Raw genomic sequence first — 22,266 nt, forward strand, 5'->3', positions numbered from 1 at the left:
ATAATCGGACTATGTCTAGCTCGCAGTCGAGTAAAAACAGAACTAGTTACCGATGGTGACGGATGGACGTGACGTAGTCTGGGGAGGAGAAAAGTGTCTACAGATCTGTTGACTGGACTGCTGGTTCTACTGGTGAATCTGAATCTGTTGGCTGGCCTGACCTTAACCTCCATCTCACACCCCGATGTTACTTTACATCTGATGGACCTCTTATGACATGGATGATGAAGATCACATTATTGATTGCTATCCTCGGCTGAGAAACCTTAGTTCTTGTGCCAGCCCAATATTCTCCTTTTATTTAAATTCTCACTGCAGCCTTTAGCCATGTTCACACCAAAAGCAATGGGAATTTTCACTTTGCTTTACTTGTGCGAGTGAACCGCAAGCGTTATCTTGTGTGAGGAAGTAAACGTCAACGTTTCTTTCCTCTAGCCATGGCCAAGATAACCACCATTGTTGAAGTCCCGGAGACGTGGGAGAACCCAACGTCTGGGTTCATAGCACCGTCTGGAGAGCACAAAGCTCAGTGTATTTCAGGATCTGCATCGGGATGACTGGACTTCAGCCTCACTACGTGAGGCTTTCACGACAAAGCTTCACGCAAATTAGGATCATTGGAATTTCAGTTCCTTTGCATTGTTTGCGCAGCCTGCCGACCGACCAAAAGTCCTTTACACCAGACGCTTAGCCAATAAAAGATGTGAAAACTGTCAAATAATAAACATTCCGGCGAAAATGACAGATTGACTATACAAAATATCAAATGCTCCATCTTTTCACCAAACTATGCAATGTATTCAGAGGATTGAATTATACTGGAGTTTCACTTTTTAATCCAAGTGCAAAACAGTGTCACGAATGGCAAGGTGTTCTAAATGTGGAAGAAAAACGGGTTTAGAATGTTAAGAACAGAATTAAGAACGGTATCTTATTGAGAACGAGTGACAACATTTATAACAGAATTTAGAACAGGTTTTAAGTGATGTTCCTTAGAACTCATTTATAAAAATGCTTACTTACTACTGAAAATGGCAAAAAATATTTAACTTTTCAGTGTTGTATTTACATTCCATAAATTTTCAGTATTTTCCGTGTCTAATTGTTCAGAACAGAAAGGAAATATCTGGTGTTCTCATGGTTATATTGGGTCTGCTGTAAAAATAATTTACTAACATTTTATTTAATACTGTGTTTGCGAGATGTATGAATGATGTGGACATACAGTCATGAAATAATCTGAGCTGGCTACATTATTGCAGTCGAAGCCAACTCTTGAATGGGTAGTTTGGCTGATGGTAAATTATTTAGGTATATAAATATATCTAAAAATATCTATGCATGGACCTTGGCTGTCACATGGTCCCTCTGAACCCTCTCAGGTCCAGATGCATTCTGCCTGTATTGTATTTACTATGTGTTTGTTCCAAGAAAGCTTGGTTTGTAAGATCAGCTGGCCTGACAAGATTATAGTTCAATAACATTTTATGCTTTATTTTTTTTTAGGTAGTATGGGTGAGAGATTAGTGATGCGTACAACACTGTGTACCTTATTGTGCCAAACGTACATAACTACTATTCCAATGGGGCAATTAAAATATATCCTAAATTCTAAGCTAAGGTTAATTAAAACATTTGAGCGTAGCAGTTTCTACAAAAGTAAATAATTATCATAGATTGCACAAAGTAAAATAGTGAGTCTGCAGTGTTTTTTACCGTACTGCAAAAATAACTGCTTCGGGGTCCACATCTGTGTTTTTTTGGCTTTCCCGAGTGGCAAACATGCACCATTTCCTGGTTGTACCATTAAAATAGTGAACTGATCGATTACCTCTTTAAAGTTGATGATGAACCAAAGTGATATGGCTTAGCAGTAATTACTGAGAGAAGAATCTTCTATAGGGATTTAACATGGAGAATAATCTCTGTGGACCCTTACTGCACATGTCTATAGCAAAACGTGTCTTTTTATTCTATGTTCTATTTTAACAAGAAAAGTCAATGAATTCCTGACTAAGTATATATTTGTATTAACAGATACTGTGACTTGGCAATGGCATACATCGTCTGAAATAGTTTGTAAGGCTTATATGTAAATACAAAATAAAGCTCTCTCCTGTATCTCTCCTTCCTGTCCTTGACCCGTCTCTGCTCATAGTTCGGTATTATTTTTAGTATGATGTCTCTTCAGCAACACTCGAGCAACTTCGATCCTAAAGGCGATGTCATCCAACCACCTCTTGCATTCCCTGCCTGTCTGAGCGTGTGTGTCAGAGTCCTCCCGCTCCTCCATCGATGCCACTGGGAGAACAGCCCTGAGTCTACACTGTCACCCTTCCACCTCCCTCTGCCAGGGCCTGGACGCCGCGGGGCCTTCGACGCCTCGGGGCCCCCCCTCTGGGGCTCAGTGTCCCTGGGTTGGGTTCAGTAAGGACGACCGTCATTAAAGAGTCAATCAAATGCTTAAAAATGAAAAGGAAAGAGTGGCTAGTTGGGCTGGTTCTGGTGGTTCTGCAGCCAAGACCCAGAGGCTAATGTAAAGCCTGATTGGTCTCAGATGAGGCCCAGTTATGCAGGATAGTCTTCTGAACAATGTTGGTATGAATAAGGTGTCACCTGGGAAGGGCATTCTTTAGCCGCAGTCGTGAGGCAGTTTATGCATTGTTATATTTTATATATATTTGGTTTTGTTTCATTATTTCTATCATTATATATTTCATTGCATATATATAATTATATGTGTCATTATCAACATTGTTATGTATATCTTGTCATTTGCTACTTGTTCTTCGTGTTTCAGGGAGAACTACAAAAATAAACGAAGTAGAATGCATGTCCTGACGATAAGATGGACGATGCTGGGGCTGGAGCAGGGCTACTTAAGATAACATTTTATCAGAAGGCATTTTAAGAGGCAGCATCGTTGTTCTATTAGCGGATACACCATAGCACATTTCTCACAGTTCCTTTGTTCTTCCCTGGCATTAAACAAACAGACCTGTCCTCTGTTGGCGTTGTCTAGGGGTGGAGGGGGGTGATTTATTAAATCATACAGGGTGGTGTTGAAACTGTTCATTAGGACACATGTATATCCAGTCAGATGTATTTGTTAAACCTTTAATCACAGTGTTCTTTATACATTTTAAAGAGCAAAGGAGAAACACCTCAAACCCAGGGAAGAAACCCTTATGAGGAACACAGTGGACAATTATATGAATTAATTATTCACCAGATTTTATTAACATAAGGTGACAATGCATTTATTTATTATTTAGAAAATACCATTTAACACATTTAAAGGGTTGCTATATTTAATTCAGGACAAACTTAAGTTTGACTAATGGAAAAACCTTCATTGGGTGTGTTTTGTGTTTGGGAGAGGTGTCATGCCAAAGTCCTATTCCCTAAACTGAAAATGAAAATGTTACATGAACTTGAACTGCTTGAAGCGGCTATTACCTGAATACAATATACAGAATGGTTCCTCGTGTCTTCATCCGACACATGCGTAGTATTCTCTGGGCTAAATGTAGAGGTGTCTCTGCTTGTTATCGGTCAGGACAGAAGGATGGAGATAGGCCGTGAAACGCTAGCCTCCATAGATGGACTCTAACAGCCAAAGGTCCTGGGTCTGACCCCACTGTGGAAAGATCCATTCCTAGAGGCTTCCTAATATGGAGCCCAGGATCCCTTTATAACAAGGCCCTAGAGAGGATGAGCAGAGTGGACATCACTTCTTCAGTCAGTGTCATCTCCAGCCCTACCAGGACTCTATCCTACCGCTGCCTCCACCATGGGTGACGCGCTGATGGCCGAGTTTGGAAAGGCTGTGATCTATCTCAGGAAGTCTGACAAGGAGCGCCTGGAGGCCCAAACCAGGGCTTTTGACATCAAAACGCAGTGCTTCGTCGTAGACGATAAAGTGGAATATGTCAAGGGGCAGATCCAAAGCAAGGAAGGAGGGAAGGTTGTTGTAAAAAAGGAGGACGACACTACAGTGACAGTTCCAGAATCTGATGTCCATCCACAGAACCCGCCGAAGTATGATAAAATAGAGGACATGGCCATGTTCACCTTCCTCCACGAGCCTGCCGTGCTGTTCAACCTCAAGGAGCGGTACGCTGCCTGGATGATCTACACCTACTCTGGTCTCTTCTGTGTCACCGTCAACCCCTACAAGTGGCTGCCAGTGTACGATTCAGAGGTGGTTGCGGCCTACAGAGGGAAGAAGAGGACCGAAGCTCCTCCTCACATCTTCTCCATCTCAGATAACGCTTACCAGTACATGCTCACTGACCGGGAGAACCAGTCGGTCCTCATCACTGGAGAATCCGGTGCTGGGAAAACCGTCAACACCAAGCGAGTCATCCAATACTTTGCCAGTATCGCTGCGGTTGGCGGTGCGGTCAAGAAGGATGCCAACAAAGGGACTCTGGAGGATCAAATCATCCAGGCCAACCCTGCGCTAGAGGCCTTCGGTAATGCCAAAACCCTGAGGAATGACAACTCCTCTCGTTTTGGAAAGTTCATCCGGATTCACTTCGGGAACAGCGGCAAGCTTAGCTCTGCAGACATCGAGACCTACCTGCTTGAAAAGTCCAGAGTCACTTTCCAGCTGAAGTCTGAGAGGAACTATCACATATTCTTCCAGATCTTGTCCAATCAGAAGCCGGAGCTGTTGGACATGCTGTTAATTACCAACAACCCCTACGATTACTCCTACATCTCCCAAGGAGAGGTAACCGTCGCCTCCATCAACGACTCTGAGGAGCTCATAGGCACTGATAGTGCGTTTGATGTCCTCGGCTTCACCCTGGAAGAAAAGATGGGGGTGTACAAGCTGACTGGTGCCATCATGCACTATGGCAACATGAGGTTCAAGCAGAAGCAGCGCGAGGAGCAGGCAGAGTCAGACGGGACTGAAGCGGCTGATAAATCAGCATACCTCATGGGTCTAAACTCGGCGGATCTCATCAAAGGTCTCTGCCACCCTAGGGTGAAGGTAGGGAATGAATATGTCACCAAAGGTCAAGGGGTGGATCAGGTCTACTACTCCCTTGGTGCGCTGGCTAAGTCAGTGTATGAGAAGATGTTTAACTGGATGGTGGTGAGGATTAACCACTCCCTGGAAACCAAGCAGCACCGACAGCACTTCATAGGAGTGCTGGACATTGCAGGTTTTGAGATCTTTGACTTCAACACCTTTGAGCAGCTCTGCATTAATTTCACAAATGAAAAACTGCAGCAGTTTTTCAATCACCACATGTTTGTCCTGGAACAGGAAGAGTACAAGAAGGAAGGCATTGATTGGGAGTTCATTGACTTTGGGATGGATTTGCAGGCCTGCATTGACCTCATTGAGAAGCCCCTGGGCATCATGTCTATTCTGGAGGAAGAGTGCATGTTCCCCAAAGCCAGTGACCAGACGTTTAAGTCTAAGCTCTATGACAATCACCTGGGCAAAAACAAAATGTTTGAGAAGCCTAGACCTGCAAAGGGAAAAGCGGAGGCCCACTTTGCTCTGGTTCACTATGCTGGGACAGTCGACTACAACATTGGCAACTGGCTGGTGAAAAACAAAGATCCTTTGAATGAGACGGTGGTGGGGCTCTTCCAGAAGTCCTCCCTCAAGCTTCTCAGTGTGCTCTTCTCCAGCTGTGCATCCGAAGCTGACAAGGGGGGCAAAGGCGCCAAAAAGAAAGGCTCCTCCTTCCAGACAGTGTCAGCCCTTCACAGAGAAAACCTGAACAAGCTCATGTCCACCCTGAAAACCACACATCCACACTTTGTCCGCTGTCTGATTCCGAATGAGAAGAAAACTCCAGGAATCATGGACAACTGCCTGGTGATGCATCAGCTCCGCTGTAACGGTGTCCTGGAAGGCATCAGGATCTGCAGGAAGGGCTTCCCCAACAGGGTCCTGTACGGGGACTTCAAACAGCGGTACAGAATCTTAAATGCTTCTGCCATTCCCGATGGACAATTCATGGACAACAAAAAGTGTGCAGAGAAGCTGTTGGGGTCGCTGGACATCGACCACACCCAGTACAGGTTTGGCCACACCAAGGTCTTCTTCAAGGCAGGTCTGCTAGGTACATTAGAGGAGATGCGAGATGAGCAACTGTCCCGCATTATCACAAGGATCCAAGCCAATGCCAGGGCAATTTTAATGAGAGCTGAGTTTGTCAAGCTTGTGGAGCGCAGAGATGCTCTGTTGTTGATTCAGTGGAACCTTCGTTCTTTCCTGGGGGTGAAGAACTGGCCTTGGATGAAGCTTTTCTTCAAGATCAAGCCCTTGCTGAAGAGCGCAGAGTCAGAGAAGGAGATGGCCAACATCAAGGATGAATTCAACACGATGAAACAAGCCTTGGAAAAATCGGAGGCCCGAAGGAAGGAACTAGAGGAGAAAATAGTGACGGTTCTCCAAGAGAAAAATGACCTGACAATGCAGATTCAGTCCGAACAGGATACATTAACCGACGCGGAGGAGCGCTGCGAACAGCTCATCAAGAGTAAGATTCAACAGGAAGCAAAGTTGAAAGAGATTACTGAAAGGATGGAGGATGAGGAAGAGATGAACGCTGATCTCACTGCCAAAAGGCGGAAGCTTGAAGACGAATGCTCCGAGCTGAAAAAGGACATTGACGACCTTGAGCTGACATTAGCCAAGGTCGAAAAGGAGAAACACGCCACTGAAAACAAGGTGAAGAATCTCACGGAGGAGCTGGCTTCTCAGGATGATAACATCCTGAAGCTTAGCAAGGAGAAGAAAGCCTTACAAGAGGCCCACCAGCAGGCTCTGGACGACCTTCAGAGTGAAGAGGACAAGGCCAACACCCTCACCAAGGCCAAGGTCAAGTTAGAGCAGCAGGTCGATGACCTGGAGGGTTCCCTGGAACAAGAGAAGAAGGTCAGGATGGATCTGGAACGTTCAAAGCGAAAGCTGGAAGGCGACCTGAAACTCAGTCAGGAGAGTTTGATGGACCTGGAGAACGACAAACAGCAACTGGAGGAGAAGCTGAAAAAGAAAGACTTTGAAACGTCGCAGTTGAACGGACGAATAGAAGATGAGCAGGTGGTCAGCGTCCAGCTGCAGAAAAAGCTGAAGGAGAACCAGGCAAGGATTGAGGAGCTCGAGGAGGAGCTTGATGCTGAGCGGGCAGCCCGGGCCAAAGTGGAAAAGCAGCGCTCCGATGTTTCCCGTGAGCTGGAGGACATCAGTGAGCGTCTAGAAGAGGCCGGGGGCGCCACCTCGGCTCAAGTGGAGCTCAACAAGAAGAGAGATGCTGAGTTCCAGAAAGTCCGCAGGGAGTTGGAGGAGTCTACACTTCAACACGAGGCCACTGCTGCAGCACTGAGGAAGAAGCATGCTGACAGCGTTGCTGAACTGGGTGAACAGATTGACAACCTTCAGCGAGTCAAGCAGAAGCTGGAAAAGGAAAAAACTGAACTGAAACTGGAGCTGGATGACATATCATCCAACATGGAGTGTGTGGTCAAAAACAAGTCCAATATTGAGAAGATATGCCGCTCAATGGAGGACAACATGAATGAGTTCAAGAGCAAGTATGAGGAGGCTCAGAGGACGATCAATGACTTCACCACCCTGAGAGCCAAACTTCTCACTGAAAACGGGGAACTGGGACGTCAGCTGGAGGAGAAGGAGTGCCTGGTGTCACAGCTCACTAGGGGGAAGCTCTCCTACACCCAGCAGCTGGAAGACCTCCGCAGACAGCTGGAGGAGGAGGTCAAGGCGAAGAACGCCCTTGCCCACGTGGTGCAGTCGGCTCGTCACGACTGTGACCTCCTGAGAGAACAGTTCGAGGAGGAGCAGGAGGCCAAGGCTGAGCTGCAGAGGGCGCTGTCCAAAGCCAACATTGAGGTCTCAACCTGGCGGACCAAATACGAAACAGACGGGATCCAGCGCACAGAGGAGTTAGAAGAGGCCAAGAAGAAGCTGGTCCAGCGTCTTCAGGAGGCGGAGGAAGCCATCGAGGCTGTGAACGCAAAGTGTTCCTCCCTGGAGAAGACCAAACACCGCCTCCAAAATGAAATCGAAGATCTCATGTTGGACCTTGAGCGATCCAACGCAGCGTCCACAGCTCTCGACAAGAAGCAGCGGTCGTTTGACAAAGTGATGGCCGAGTGGAAGCAGAAGTTTGAGGAGTCTCAATGTGAGCTGGAGGCGAGCCAGAAGGAGGCTCGCTCTCTGAGCACAGAGCTCTTCAAACTAAAAAACGCCTATGAGGAGTCTCTGGATCAGCTAGAGACCATGAAGAGAGAGCACAAGATCCTCCAGGAAGAGATCTCTGACCTCACTGACCAGCTCGGCGAGGGCGGGAAAAACACCCATGAGCTGGAGAAACTCCGGAAGCAGCTGGAGCAGGAGAAGACGGAGCTTCAATCAGCACTCGAGGAGGCAGAGGGCTCTCTTGAGCACGAGGAGGGCAAGATCCTCCGGGCCCAGCTGGAGTATAACCAGGTGAAGGCCGACATGGAACGGAAGGGTTCTGAGAAGGATGAGGAGATGGATCAGGCCAAGAGAAACTACCAACGGATAATCGATTCCCTCCAGTCTTCTCTGGAATCTGAGACAAGGAGCCGCAACGAGGCGCTCCGCGTCAAGAAGAAGATGGAGGGTGACCTCAATGAAATGGAGGTCCAGCTGAGCAAATCCAACCGACAGGCGGCCGATGCACAGAAGCAGCTCAAAGTCATCCAGGCATACCTGAAAGATACCCAGATACATCTGGACGACGCAACCCATGGGAACGATGATCTCCGAGAGAACATCGCTCTGGTGGAACGGCGGAATAATCTGATCCAGGCGGAGCTGGAGGAGCTGAGGTCAGCTCTGGAGCAGACGGAACGAGGCAGGAAGCTGGCGGAGCACGAGCTGACCGAGGCCACAGAGCGCATGCAGCTCCTTCACTCACAGAACACCAGCCTCATCAACCAGAAGAAGAAGCACGAGGCGGATGTTCTCCACCTGCAGTCTGAGGTGGAGGACGCCATACAGGAGAACCGCAACGCCGAAGAGAAGGCGAAGAAGGCCATCACTGACGCTGCCATGATGGCAGAGGAGCTGAAGAAAGAGCAGGACACCAGCGCCCACCTGGAGCGCATGAAAAAGAACATGGAGCAGACGATCAAGGACCTGCAGCACCGCCTGGACGAAGCCGAGCAGGTCGCCATGAAAGGTGGGAAGAAGCAGCTTCAGAAGCTGGAGGGACGCATCAAGGAGCTGGAGAACGAGTTGGAGACGGAGCAGAAGAGAGGCACGGAGACCGTCAAAGGGGTGCGCAAGTACGAGCGCCGCATCAAGGAGCTCACCTACCAGACGGAGGAGGACCGCAAGAACCTGGCCCGCGTGCAGGACCTGGTGGACAAGCTGCAGCTCAAGGTCAAGTCCTACAAACGCTGTGCGGAGGAGGCCGAGGAGGCGTCCAACGTAAACATCGCCAAGCTCCGCAAACTACAGCATGAGCTGGAGGAGGCGGAGGAGCGGGGGGACATCGCTGAGTCTCAGGTGAACAAGCTGCGGGCGAAGACCAGGGACAGCTCCTCAAAGAAGGGTCTCGACGAGTAACACGCCCACCGATGGTGAGTCACCAGACAAACACAACCAACACCTGTCAATTGGTGACACACAACTGTTACTAGGCAACAGTCAAGGAACACTACACATACGTTACGTTAGGTCAGAATATTGACTTATTACAACAAATTTTCCTCTGCTGTCCCTGGAAAGCTTGGTGTATAAACATCATAGAGATGATCACATGTTGGAAAACTCTGCTGATGACAATTGTTCTAAAACATGACATGATGCTTTGCTTCCTCTACAGATCCTCTACTCCGTTTGGTGGACATTGACCCATGTGATGTGTCTGTTGCCATGGGGAACACAGCTAGCAGCAAGCCTTGCGCTGGATTTGCCTAACCAGGACTAAAGTATTCAAACTACAAATTGCCTTTCGATGCTCAGAATGATGCTTTACCAGAAACAAAATATATCTAAACCTGAAGTTCTTTTTCTCCATAGTTTAGGCCTGGTTGTAAACATTGAATGCCTTTTATATCACATGTTAGTCCTATATTTTACTATTAAGTGTTTTGTTTTATTGATATTACACACTTCATCACCCCTACAGGTAGTGCGTCGTTTCGGTATTACCTGTAATTGGACTCACCTGGTCAAAGTTTAGCAAAGTTAGACCGAGGGAGAAAACTCAAAGAACGAAACTGCAAACTGAAAGTAATGGCAATATAAAACGCAATTGTTCTTGGTTAATAGTTAATAGTTAGAATAGGAAAGCTCGGCCATTGATACCAGTTTAAGCTATTATATTTTAGAATAAATTATTTTTACCATATCCCTGCAGTGAAAATCAATGAACGCAGCTGGTTATTAATTGATGGGTAGAAGGAAATTCAATATTTTGAAACGTCTATTGTACTTGTAATTCCCATCAATGTATTGTACTCCTGACAGAAAAATAAAACCATTCAATTAGGCCTAGTTAAAAACAATGCATTATATTGATAAATGTGCTTCAGTGCGTCAGAATACAAAATGTAGGCCTATATGTAACGCATAACATTAAATCTTTAATTTCACGTTTTGTTTCATAGTTATCTTTTCAGAGGTTTATTCAGAATCAACACTGTATTTGTGTGTTTAACTCAATGCTGTGTCAAGTGCCAATAGAGTTAATTATTATCCATTACATTACTTTTAATTCATTACATTTATTTTATATTTACTTAATTTGTTACCTAGCAGTTAAATGAATAGCAACTGAATAGTGTGATGAACCTTACCATTAGACCACAGGGGGCCAGCAAATTACCCCTTTATTTGAAAACAAAACCGACTGAATATGAACGTCGTATTGAGGATGTCATTAAGGATCCGGTAGGGTGCTGACACCTTCCTCAAGGATCCAACAGGCAGGCTGCATACATGTGTGTCAAAACCAGTAACTTACGACTGGCAGTCGAACCTCAGACTGGGGTGTTAAAACTCTAAATTAAGTCCCTTGAACTCTGACCTCCCCATGAGTGGGGTCAGAGCAGAGGTTATGAAGAAGATGACTGCAGAAGAATGAAAAACACGTGGAACAAGTTTACTTGGTTTTATTAAGCTGATTTAAAAGAGAACTTTAAAAGACATTTGGATCACATCAGTCATAAGTTAGGATTTCTGATGTATAGAACTAAGGGTAACAGTATGTATTAAGCTAGGCATAAACGGACAATGGTACTGTAGGACTCTGTACCCGTAGGCTATTCTGCCCCTCTATACATGGCTGTATACTCAGTACCCGCTGGAAGTTCAGTATAATATTTATATTATTGGGGCAGTTAAGGATTATGCCCTTCAGTACAGCAGATGTGAGTGTTGACTTTTGCACGTGGGAGAATGTAAAACGGTTAATCAGATCAATCATAGTTTGTATGCATTATCATCCTGAAAGCTTGTCCGCATCTCTAGAAGCAATGACAGATGCTGCCTTTCCTACTCTTTTATTTTCATTGGTCAGTTTCCATGACAGAAGCACTATGTCAGACAGTTTCTTACAATTAGTCCTGCATGTTTGGTAATGAATGCGGGATAAAAACACAACCTAGCAAAAAACAAAACATATAAACACAAAACCTAATAATACCTAAACACACGCTAATAAATCCCAAGTACACACACACACACACACACACACACACACCCCTCATCTTAGGCCAAACTAGCGTAAATAAGGAGAAACCTTTATGCCGTTGAGCATAAGTAATGGAGCCGATCATCACGCCATTGTTTAATACTTAACATAAGATCTCAGCTTCAGTATGGGCTTACACAGCATGCTAGCTGCTGTATGCCAAGTGATGAAATTAACATCCAGCATGCTAGATGTTAAGTCATGACTTCAACTCCCAGTAGACTAGATGCTTGATTCTACGTCATGGTAAAATACTAGGCAGCTAAATGCTTGGTGCAGTATCATGAACTATCAGCCATCTTAGGTGCCAAGCCATGGCATGCCTTGATGCCAATTTATAAAGCTGAAGCCAATACACAGAGGAAATGTATGACCGCATCATTACCCGAAATTCAGAAATTCTCTCACGTTGGACTCAGTAAAAAGGATTGGGGAAGGATTAAGCGTAAAGCTGAAACACATTTAAGCCCGAGGCACCACTAATGTAGATCCTGTAAAAGTGCAGTTTTACATATTTTTTGGTGTTTTAAGTGCATACATTTGTTGTCACATTTATGGCTTTGTATCTAGCAGCAGGGGGCTGCCCGTCACCAACAGGCCCCCCGCTAGAGCCTCTTGGTGTGTTTGGAGTTGTAGTGGCCCCTCATATCCTTACGCAGGCGGAACTTCTCGCCGCACACGCCGCAGATGTACAGGTGGACGTCCATGTGGCTCTCCAGCAGCTCCGTGCTCGGGAACACCTGGAAGCACACCTGGCAGATGGTCTCGCCGGCCGCCAGGTGGGAGATCATGTGGCGGACGTGGTCGTGCTTGAGGAAGGTGCCCCGGTCGCACACGGGGCACACGTAGCGCGCCATGCCCTTGTGCATGTCGGTGTGCAGCCGCAGCTGCCGCTCCCGCAGGAACTGCTTGCCGCAGGTCTGGCAGCTGAACTGCTTCTCGCGCGTGTGCACCGTGTAGTGCTCCCGCAGGTGGCAGCGCTGGTAGAAGCCTTTCCCGCAGAGGGTGCAGAAGTGTTTGCGGCGGTGGTCCGGCTCGCCGCCGTCCTCCGAGGGCGCGGGGCGCAGCAGCTGCTGCTCGTGGCAGGCCAGCGCGTGCTGAAAGGCCCGGCCCTCGTTCTGGAACACCAGGCCGCAGTGCAGGCAGGCCAGGTCGGCCGGGTCCTGCAGGCCCTCCTCCAGCCCCGGCGCCTCCTCCTCGTCCTCCATCCCCGGCGCCTCCTCCTCCTCCATCAGGGAGGAGTCGTCCTCGCCGTGGGAGTCCGACTCCGCCTCCTGCGCCTCGCCGCAGCGCTCGGCGTGCTCCTGCAGCTGCCGGCCCTTGATGAGCACCTGGCCGCAGCGGCCGCAGGCGCAGATGTGCCCCATGTGGCTGGAGAGGTAGTGGCCCGAGCGGTCGTCCTCCGTCAGCTCCACGCCACACAGCTCGCAGGGTGCCGACTCCTCCTCCTCCGGCTGCTTCTCCTCCTTCACCTTGCGCAGCTTCGAGGGGATCCCAGAGTCGTCGCTGCTGGACATGTGACCTTCGTAGGGCCCCTGAGGAGCGTCGTCCATGCGGGAGAAGCCCGGCTCGGGGTGCTCCTGATCCGGCTCCTCCTTCTCCTTTAGTATAGTAGAGTCTTGGACCCTGGGGTCGCTGGCCCGGCCGGCAGAGTCGGAGGCGTGCGGCTGCCCCACTCGGACCACCTCTATCTCAGAGTACGGGGGGTCCTCCGGCTCTGTCTTGATGGAGACGGTCTTGGCGGTGGCGGGTTCGCCGCGGTCGCTCCCGGCGGCCACCGATCGGTTCATGGCGTCCGCCGGGTCCTCGGGCCACTCCTCCTTGCAGACCACCCGGTGCTCGTCCAGGCCCTCGGACGCCGAGCTCTCCGCCTTGCTGGAGTCGTTGTCCGCCTCGGCGGCGGCCCGGGGCGTCGGGAAGGCCTTCCGGTTGGTGCACGTCAGGATGTGCTCGATCAGCAGCTTCTCGCAGCTGAACACGAAGCCGCAGTCGTCGCAGGTGTAGGTGCGACCGAAGCGCGGGCGCTCCTTCATGCTGGCGCTCCGGCCCATGCCGCCCGACCTCTTCCTGAGGTCGCACGGCTGCTCCACCAGGCCGTCCAGGACCACAAGGGGCGGGGCCACGATCAGAGGCGTGCCGGCGACCACCACCACCTCCTCCGCCGGTGGCGGCGGCAGCGCCGCCACCCGGATCACGGGGGCGGGAGGCGCCGCTGGGCGGGTCGCGACACTGGCGACGGCCATCTTGGGCCGGTCCGTCTCGGCGGCGGTCCTCTGCTGCTCGTACATGCGCACGCCAAACATCATCTTCCCTGCGACCGGCGCGGCGGAGGAGGAGCTGGACGAGGAGGAGGAGGAGGCGGAGGAGGAGGGCGTCAGGTTGGAGCTCCGGATGTCCCGCAGGTCGTCCAGGGAGTCGGGGATGTAGTACATCTGCAGGTAGGCCATGGACGCCTTCAGCTCCTCGAACTCGTAGCTGCCCACCACGATCCGGCCCAGGTACATGAGCTGCAGGATGAGGTCGAAGCACTCGGCGCTGATCTGCATGTTGCTCAGGTCCAGGCGCCCGGCCGCCTGCTGGTCCCTGATGAACATCATCCGGAAGTAGGAGCTGCAGGCCGCCAGCACCGCCTTGTGGGCCCTGAAGTAGATGTCTCCGATGGAGATGCAGCAGTCGCACAGGAAGCCCCACTCCCGCTGGTTGTTGAGCTGCTGGAGCACATGATCGCTGTGGCTTGGCCTGGCCATCACCCCTGGGGAGCAGAGCAGCAGGGTCAACAACACGAGCCATTAGCACCACGGCCTCCACTCGGACATCAAAGGCATCACTCGACAATACCCCGTGAATGATTGAGCCAGCGTCTGCTAGGCCTAGCTGCAAAGATGTGCTGAGATTGCGAGGGTTTATGTTATCAAGAATAAGGAGATGGTAATTAACCGATTCATGCAACCTTTATCTAAACAAACTAAAAAAAGTAACAACCTAACCCTAACTGTGATGTTCAGACATACTATTTGTAGCAGTGCTAACAATATGATTTTTTTTTGATTTTTTTAATCTGTTTGAATTCCAGCTAAAACAGTAGATTCACTGGCTCTTTAAATTGACAAGCTAATCTTATCCACTGCATAATGACTACTAAATAACAGGCTACCTAGTGAGTGTGTTCTCCACGGTGAAGCAAGCAGTTTAATGACCCTTCATGTCCCGCCCTAGGTCATGACCCGCCCTACTCTACGTCTCATTGCCTAGTACTCGTTCATAAATTGGATTAGTTGAGACTATTTAGACTTTGTATGTTATCTGTGGTTGATTGGATTGATAAAAACTATAGGTCAATTAACTGGATCATTGCGACAGGCTCATAGTGGAGCATTTCTACAAGGATAAACAATACAAAACAAATAATGAACAATTGAAAAAAGCCTACTATACTTCTAGGCCCTGGATTACAATACTCTACAAGTCTACTTTTCTTTTGATAACATTATTACCATCTATAGTTTCTGGACTAATACGACTACATTTGATATCATGGATTATATAAAAAAAGATATAGGAGCATGAGCTTTTATTAAAATTAAATGCATATATTGAACTTTGTAGTTCTCCACTTACGTTCGGAATCCATCAGCGAGGATGGATCTCCATCAGCACTGCTTTATTTATATATTATATTATTTAAGCAATCATCATAGCCCACATCCTCTTTGTGATGGGAAACGGAATCTCAGAATGTTCACATCAACCCAACATGTCCTCGTCTGTCCTTGTTTATGTTGATAGTATAGTTACAGGTTTAGCCTGCTGTTCTGTGAACCATATCATTTATGAACGCCATAAAACCAATCCTATATTCAAGCAAACGACATGTTTACAATCAGTTGCTTCATTTTAAGATTATTTGAAGACTATCCTTATGTAAATATGAATGTTAGCTGACTTGTGTCGGGACAAACTTCCCAGCCCGCCCACACGCACTGCCATTGGCCAGACCGAGCTGCGGTCATGCGGGAATGCAACGCCCGGCCATCAATCACCGCACACAACAAGGTACACAACAAGGTACACGACTAGATACAATCGGTGCGTTCGCCTGAGCGATACGCGGGGCTGGACGTCGAGGAATTATTGCTCAACACTTGGAACTGAAAAGCAAAATGGAGATGGCTCCTCCACCACGGAGGTGTTGACGGAGCCCTCACGCAAGCACGCACGCACTCGCTGCTTCCCGCATTCAAGGCTCGAGAGAGAAAAAAAAGCCACAGCAGTAGCAAACGCACGAATATATACCCCAAAAACGCTGGCCATCGACACTCACCGAGAATACCAGAGGCCAACAGAACACCGTTTGCTGTCAAATCAAAATTCGGCGTCCGAAGGTTGAGGATCAGACGTTTTTAATCCACGCAGAAAGTTGTGAAAACGCTCGTCGCGAGGGCGAAGCCCCTTTCTGCAGCAGCACGGATGAAAGCACTTCCGCACAGTCTCTCTGCGCGCTCCCCGCACGAGGCTGCCCTCCCCGGATCCTGCCCCGGCCACGCAAATCCACGCAAAACCACTTCCACCCCTCACGCACTTGAAGCCATTGACGTATAGGTCTACCAGGTCTACCGACCTTACCCAGCCCCCTGTTAGGGCCAATTTAATATCTATATATATTTGTACTTGATTTGAGGTGCATACATATTCATGTATATTTATGCATCAAGATAAAACAAGAATTTCCCCTTGTAATATCTGTGGCATTTAAATCGAAATGGCCGCTTGGTTTATGCGAATGAAAGTATAAAGTGCTTACATGTGAACTCCTAGGAGAAATGAGTTTGGATCAGGAATTTGTATTTCCAAAGTGTCTGGACGGAGCAAGGCAACAACAAAGCAGAGTTGGGCCTACATCAGCTTATTTATAGTTACACACACACACACACACACACACACACACACACACACACACACACACACACACACACACACACACACACACACACACACACACACACACACACGCACACACCTCCCGAATCTATGCAAAGCAGGGCTTAATTGACAAGGGAAATATTGACATTGCCAACCCACGTCTGTGTGACACACACACACACACAGCCCTACAAGTATTTATTATACTACTGTACGTCCGTACTGTAGTATAGTCACGTGACCATGTAACCGATCTCGGAGCAAGACTCGCGAGATCCTGCGAGAGTATCTCTGCAGCAACAAATAGACTGCTAAATATAAAGATTTATTTGGACTATCGGTGGGAAGACGCAGCTTTATGAAGATTAATAACCATGCTTTCTGCAATGGTGTCGTAATCCGTGAATCGTGTGTCTAGAATAGGTGTTTTCCAGGATGCTGTTCAGACATGCATCTCGCCTCATTCAGATGGAACAATTTATTCCTTCGGAACCAAACACTTGAGCCCCGGAGGACACAGACGGAGAAATCGATTACTTGGACGCGCGTGTTGGCGCAGGAAGCTAGGTCTCGTCTGTTAGAAACGGTTCGTCTTCCGTTACCGCGTCCGGCGTCCGTTAAATGTGGCCGGTGTCCTTCGCTGTTCCCGCATGCTTTGTTGGCATCTTGTCTTCTTCCTATACCATCTTTCATCTCTCACCATGTACCCAAGAGGTTATTGTTGTCTTGGTGGATCTTTTATTTTGGGGCCGCTACAATGCAATAAAAAAATTGTAAACCAACCAGCATCTGGACTGTGATGGTGCACGTAACGCTCATCTGTTTGCAGAGAGTGGCGACAGTATGTCTACACCAACGGACCCTGTCTGAATAATGTAGTGTTGAAACCGAGCTGATTGAGTATTTCGTTGAAGGTAGTGAATGTGACGTGTGTGTGTGTGTGTGTGTGTGTGTGTGTGTGTGTGTGTGTGTGTGTGTGTGTGTGTGTGTGTGTGTGTGGCAAGTGGAGTTAGTGTGCGTGTGCGTGTATCCAGCAGGTGGAGTCTAAACAGTCTGTGTGTGTGTGTGTGTGCGTGCGTGCGTGCGTGCGTGTCCACCAGGTGCACCATGGACGTGTCCAACCACAGCTTCTTCCTGCTGCAGCAGCTGAACGTGCAGCGGGAGTTCGGCTTCCTGTGTGACTGCACGGTTGCCATCGGTAACGTGTTCTTCAAGGCCCACCGAGCCGTGCTGGCGTCCTTCTCCAACTACTTCAAGATGATCTTCATACACCAGTCCAGGTCCCGACCCGAACCCATCTGACCCCACAGAACCCATTAGAAACTGTTTACTAAAATGGGTTTACTGGAACCGCTTTAGTGCCGGTTTAGAACCATATTATTTAAAGGACAACCAAACCCCACCACCACTTGTAGATTGGTTTGCATTAGATGGCTCCCCCTATAGGTTAAACACATACTATTGCATGCTTGAGCTCTGATTGGCTGACGTAGTCACCTGCTGATGACGCATTGAAACAAGACACCTGTCCCCAGCTTATTGAACCAGAAATGAAGGGCCGTTTATTATTCATGACCAAAACCCTGAGAGCCTTTATTTTAAAGGTGGGGCCCTGGGGATTTGGTTCTCCTTCAAACAGTCTGGCTCCAGTGTGTACAGTGTACAGTGGTTATTTCCCATGAGCCCCCTGCAGCTCCTTTGACCCCCAACGGCCTCTGTGTGTTGCAGCGAGTGCATCAAGATCCAGCCCAGCGACATCCAGCCCGACGTCTTCAGCTACCTGCTGCACATCATGTACACGGGGCTGTGCCCCAAGCAGACGGTGGACCGGGCGCGCCTCCACCACGGCATCAAGTTCCTCCACGCCTACCAGCTCTGCCTCAAGGCCGGCGAGGGCGTGGTCGAGGGCGAGGGCGAGGCCGGCGACGCCCTGCGCATGTCCAACCTCTACGGCATCCAGATCTCCTCCCAGCTGGGCGGGAAGGACGGCGCCGCGGGGCCCAAGGCCGGGGGTGCCGGCGCCGGCGGGTCCAGAGGGGGTGCGGGCGGGGGTCCGGCCGGTCTGTCCCTGGCGGCGGAGGGGGTGCCCACCTCCTCCTCCTCCTCGCTCCACCAGACGTCCTCCGGCACCGGCGCGCTCCACGCCGTGTCCTCGGTGGCGTCCGGCGGGGACGACTCGGACATCATGACGCACATCAAGCAGGAGGAGCAGGAGGAGGCGCGGGAGGAGGAGGAGGAGGAGGAGGAGGCGCGGGGCCTGCTGATGAAGGCCAGCCCGCTGGAGCTGCTGTGTCCGCGCTGCGGGGAGCACTGCTCGTCCCCGGGGGGCCTGCGGGACCACCTGTTCAGGGCCTGCAGCCTGGCGGGGGTGGGGCCGGAGGAGGGGCTCCTGGAGGAGGAGAGCAGGGGCTCCCAGGGGCCGATGGACGCGGGGTGCCTGGAGGAGGCGCTGAGGCAGAGCCAGGCGTTGGCCAATCAGCTGGCGGCAGAGCTGCGACGGAGCAGAGGAGGAGGAGGAGGGGGTAGCAGCCCTCCGCCCGCGCTGCCCCCCTCCTCCTCCTCCTCCTCCTCCGCCGCCCTCATGATACAGTCCAGGAAGCGCAAGATGGCGTGCGCCGTGTGCAGCGTGCGCTTCTCCCACAAGAGCGCGCTGCAGGAGCACATGTACACGCACACGGGCAAGCCCTCGCGCCTGCACCGCTACAACCGCCTCTGCAACCAGATCCTGCAGGCGGCCGGCCACTTCTGCCACGCCCCTGACGGAGGGCCGGGAGGGGGAGGGGTTGGGGGCGGGGCTTCGGATGGGGGGGTGGCCGCAGTGATGTCAGAGGACGTGACTCGAGACGTCCAGGACAACGGGAGTTCGTGCTACTCGCTGGACTCCGAAGTCTCCCAGGAGAGTGTGGACGTGGTGCCGGTGGAATGACACTGGGCACTACCGCCCCCTACTGGTCTTTTGTCAGATGCTGTCACCGCGAAATATCAATCACAAGAACGATCACACGATACAATCAATATCGTGTGCATAACCTAGTTGTAAAAACAACAACTGGAGAGTGCAGGAAAGCTATAGGAACAAAAAAAATACACAAACAAAAGTAAATATTTAATTTTACTTCCCCATAGGTACTGGGTTGATTCCCCAAATATCCTTTAGCTAGATGATCCCCACGACATATCTAAATGTCTTTAGTGACCTTTATCTGAATTCACTTGAACTCCTTTTGGACGAAAGTGTCGGCCGCTAAGTGACTAACTGGTGAATACTAGCACTACTGCCCCCTGCTGGAGACGGGACGCACAGCAGCTTTTGTGCCAGCTGAGGATTGGTTTCTTGGAAACAGAATACATATTGGATATACCTGTGTTGTTACTGAACAGTTTGCGTCAGAGTTCTGTCTCTCTGATTGGGTGAGGTGTCAGTGTGTATTGTTCTTATCTGTTCACCAGCATTGATCTTTATCTGTTTTTTAGGAATGTGAAATTATTTATGTGTAAAAAACATTATGGTCTTCTGCCAATAGTTGGAAACCAGAATAAATGTGTCCAGGAACGACTGTAGGCCAATATTGGATTGCTCTTTATCTATTTGTTTTTTGATTTAGTTCTGCTTTATTAAAAAAATTCAATCATAAAGCAACAAAATAATGGAAAGAATTCAAGAACCTTCCCTAAGCCCCGTTAGACTAGAAGTATGCCTAAAGTTGAGACTAAAGTTATTTTCTAAGGATGAAAGATAACCCTTAACCTGCTGCAATCTTGGATCCGAATCAGTTGAGTCTAGAACCAGACAATCAGTGTAAATACTCTTCTCGATGTCCAAACCTCTCAATCTCTGTACACAATGAGCTGACTAATGCGTTCATTCCTACCTTTAATTTATTTCATCTCTATGGTCACACCTCACATTGCTCGTGGCTCAATGACAACATTATGTGGAATCCGATTGAATGTTCTCGTACCTTTACTGTGTTAGATTCACATCCTCAACGGGACGTTTGAATATGTGTCGTGTGATTTTTGGGATAATATTGTGAGTGCGATGTTAGTTAAAGAGATTCGAGTTTCCTTCCTTGTTTGTCTATTTTTTTGTCACACAGAACTTTTTGAAAATAAATGTCATTTTTATCCACAAAAAAGCTTCAGCCTCTTTTGATTAGATGAAAAACGAAGGGTTGCTGTCACCAGTTCAAGTACATTGCAATTACAAGCTCTGGCTACCAGATCTCTTCAGATATGTGTTTCATGATCTGCACACTTACCTTCGATTACAACACCAGTCGTCTTCGCTAGTGCTCTTGCCAAATAGCCTTCACCTACACCCGGGTTTTCCTGCCCTGACACCTGTCCAAGATACACCTGAGTTTTCCTGTACAAGACACACCGGAACCTGCTATATGACAACCTCAGATACACAAATAAGGGTAGGGAGCCAGCAGGTGTCTAAAAACAACCAGTCTATAGCAGCTGAGTACTGACACACTGGAATACAACTCAACTTAAAAGAATGACTGCTGCTCACACTTTATTACTGCTTCTATGAATTATAAAGGTGTGGAGTGCAATAAATGAGGAGAGAAGAGACGGAGATGCGTCGAGTCGGCTTTACTCTCCACTTCAATACTTCACATCAAACGCGAGTGAGGTCAAACTGGGACACCAGGTTAAACCTGGAACTCTGTGACATAACCCTTTCCCTTACAGGAAACTTGGCAAATGTCTCTTAATTGTACTTGTGGGTCACCACAAAGGCACATTATGTACTTTTTTTTAATGTCTTTTTATATTTTCACATTTATATAAAATATATTGTTAATACGGACAGGTAAAATGCTGCTGCTTCCCAGTGGCTAGTTTACCCAAAAAAGATATTGATACTCTGTGTAGCTTCCTGATACTCAGTGGTTCAGCTTATTAACGGAGAAGAAGGATTATTATTGCAACAGTTTTCCTTTTGTTTGAATTGTTTAGTTTGGTTTGGTTGAGTTAAAATGCCTTTTTCTATAAACTACAGAAATAACTTTTTGTTTACTTCGTTTTTTCTTGTTTGTTGGCTGGTTTGACTTAATTTATGCGAGTGGGTGAGCGTCTAAGAGCAATCACTCAACTAAAACACAGGACTACAGAAGGTTCAAGCAATAAGGTCACTGACAGACTAAAAACATGTAGGAAACTTGGCTTGTGCATTCCACTGTGGCTTATTACACACACGCACGCACGCACGCACCAAAGCACGCACGCACGCACGTATGCACGCACGCACACACACACGCACGCACGCACGCACGCACGCACGCACGCACACACACACACACACACACACACACACACACACACACACACACACACACACACACACACACACACACACAGCAGTGTGTGTAGATGAAACCAGGTGTATGGCCATGTCTTATCTAACAAGCAATGCTGACGAAAGAGTTGTATTTTTAAAATCACAGGCCATCTTATTTCTATGGTTACACAGCATCCAAATTGTCTCATTTTCACATGTTTAGAAATAATCCAGTAACCAAGAATGACAAAATATGAATAAGTATCTATAATTTAAACCTAACTTCTAACTTCTAAATTCAAACATTTTTTTTCTATCATCCCTCCATCATCT

General features: G+C 48.5%; 3 protein-coding genes across 6 annotated transcripts in view; 2 read left to right on the top strand and 1 right to left on the bottom strand.

The window, feature by feature from the left end:
* Nucleotides 1-10,620, top strand: part of LOC115534883 (myosin-6) — a 21,219-nt gene extending 10,599 nt beyond the window's left edge. The window contains exons 10-12 of the mRNA XM_030346165.1: nt 2,355-2,417; nt 3,723-9,603; nt 9,849-10,620. Coding sequence (XP_030202025.1) covers nt 2,355-2,417; nt 3,723-9,589 — 5,930 coding nt within the window. The 3' untranslated portion in view covers nt 9,590-9,603; nt 9,849-10,620. The remainder of the gene's footprint in view (nt 1-2,354; nt 2,418-3,722; nt 9,604-9,848) is intronic.
* Nucleotides 10,621-11,123: 503 nt separating this feature from the next.
* zbtb1 (zinc finger and BTB domain containing 1) lies at nt 11,124-16,671 on the bottom strand. Of its 3 annotated transcripts, none has more exons than XM_030345787.1 (2): nt 16,522-16,671; nt 11,124-14,472 (listed from the first exon to the last, which is right to left on the bottom strand). In XM_030345787.1, the coding sequence occupies exon 2, from the start codon at nt 14,465-14,467 to the stop codon at nt 12,326-12,328; it is 2,142 nt and encodes a 713-aa protein (XP_030201647.1). In that variant the 5' UTR covers nt 14,468-14,472; nt 16,522-16,671; the 3' UTR covers nt 11,124-12,325. The 3 variants fall into 3 exon arrangements, with proteins under 3 accessions (XP_030201647.1, XP_030201646.1, XP_030201645.1); XM_030345786.1 differs by lacking the exon at nt 16,522-16,671 and adding an exon at nt 16,042-16,307; XM_030345785.1 differs by lacking the exon at nt 16,522-16,671 and adding an exon at nt 15,339-16,008.
* A 108-nt stretch (nt 16,672-16,779) lies between these two features.
* zbtb25 (zinc finger and BTB domain containing 25) lies at nt 16,780-20,773 on the top strand. Of its 2 annotated transcripts, XM_030345794.1 has the most exons (3): nt 16,780-17,226; nt 17,741-17,920; nt 18,369-20,773. In XM_030345794.1, exons 2-3 carry the CDS (start codon nt 17,748-17,750, stop codon nt 19,564-19,566), a joined length of 1,371 nt encoding a protein of 456 aa, XP_030201654.1. In that variant the 5' UTR covers nt 16,780-17,226; nt 17,741-17,747; the 3' UTR covers nt 19,567-20,773. The 2 variants fall into 2 exon arrangements, with proteins under 2 accessions (XP_030201654.1, XP_030201655.1); XM_030345795.1 differs by lacking the exon at nt 16,780-17,226 and having other exon boundaries at nt 17,665-17,920.
* The last annotated feature ends 1,493 nt before the right edge of the window (nt 20,774-22,266 follow it).

Source organism: Gadus morhua, chromosome 21 (genome assembly GCF_902167405.1).
Source record: "Gadus morhua chromosome 21, gadMor3.0, whole genome shotgun sequence".
Lineage (NCBI taxonomy): Eukaryota > Metazoa > Chordata > Actinopteri > Gadiformes > Gadidae > Gadus > Gadus morhua.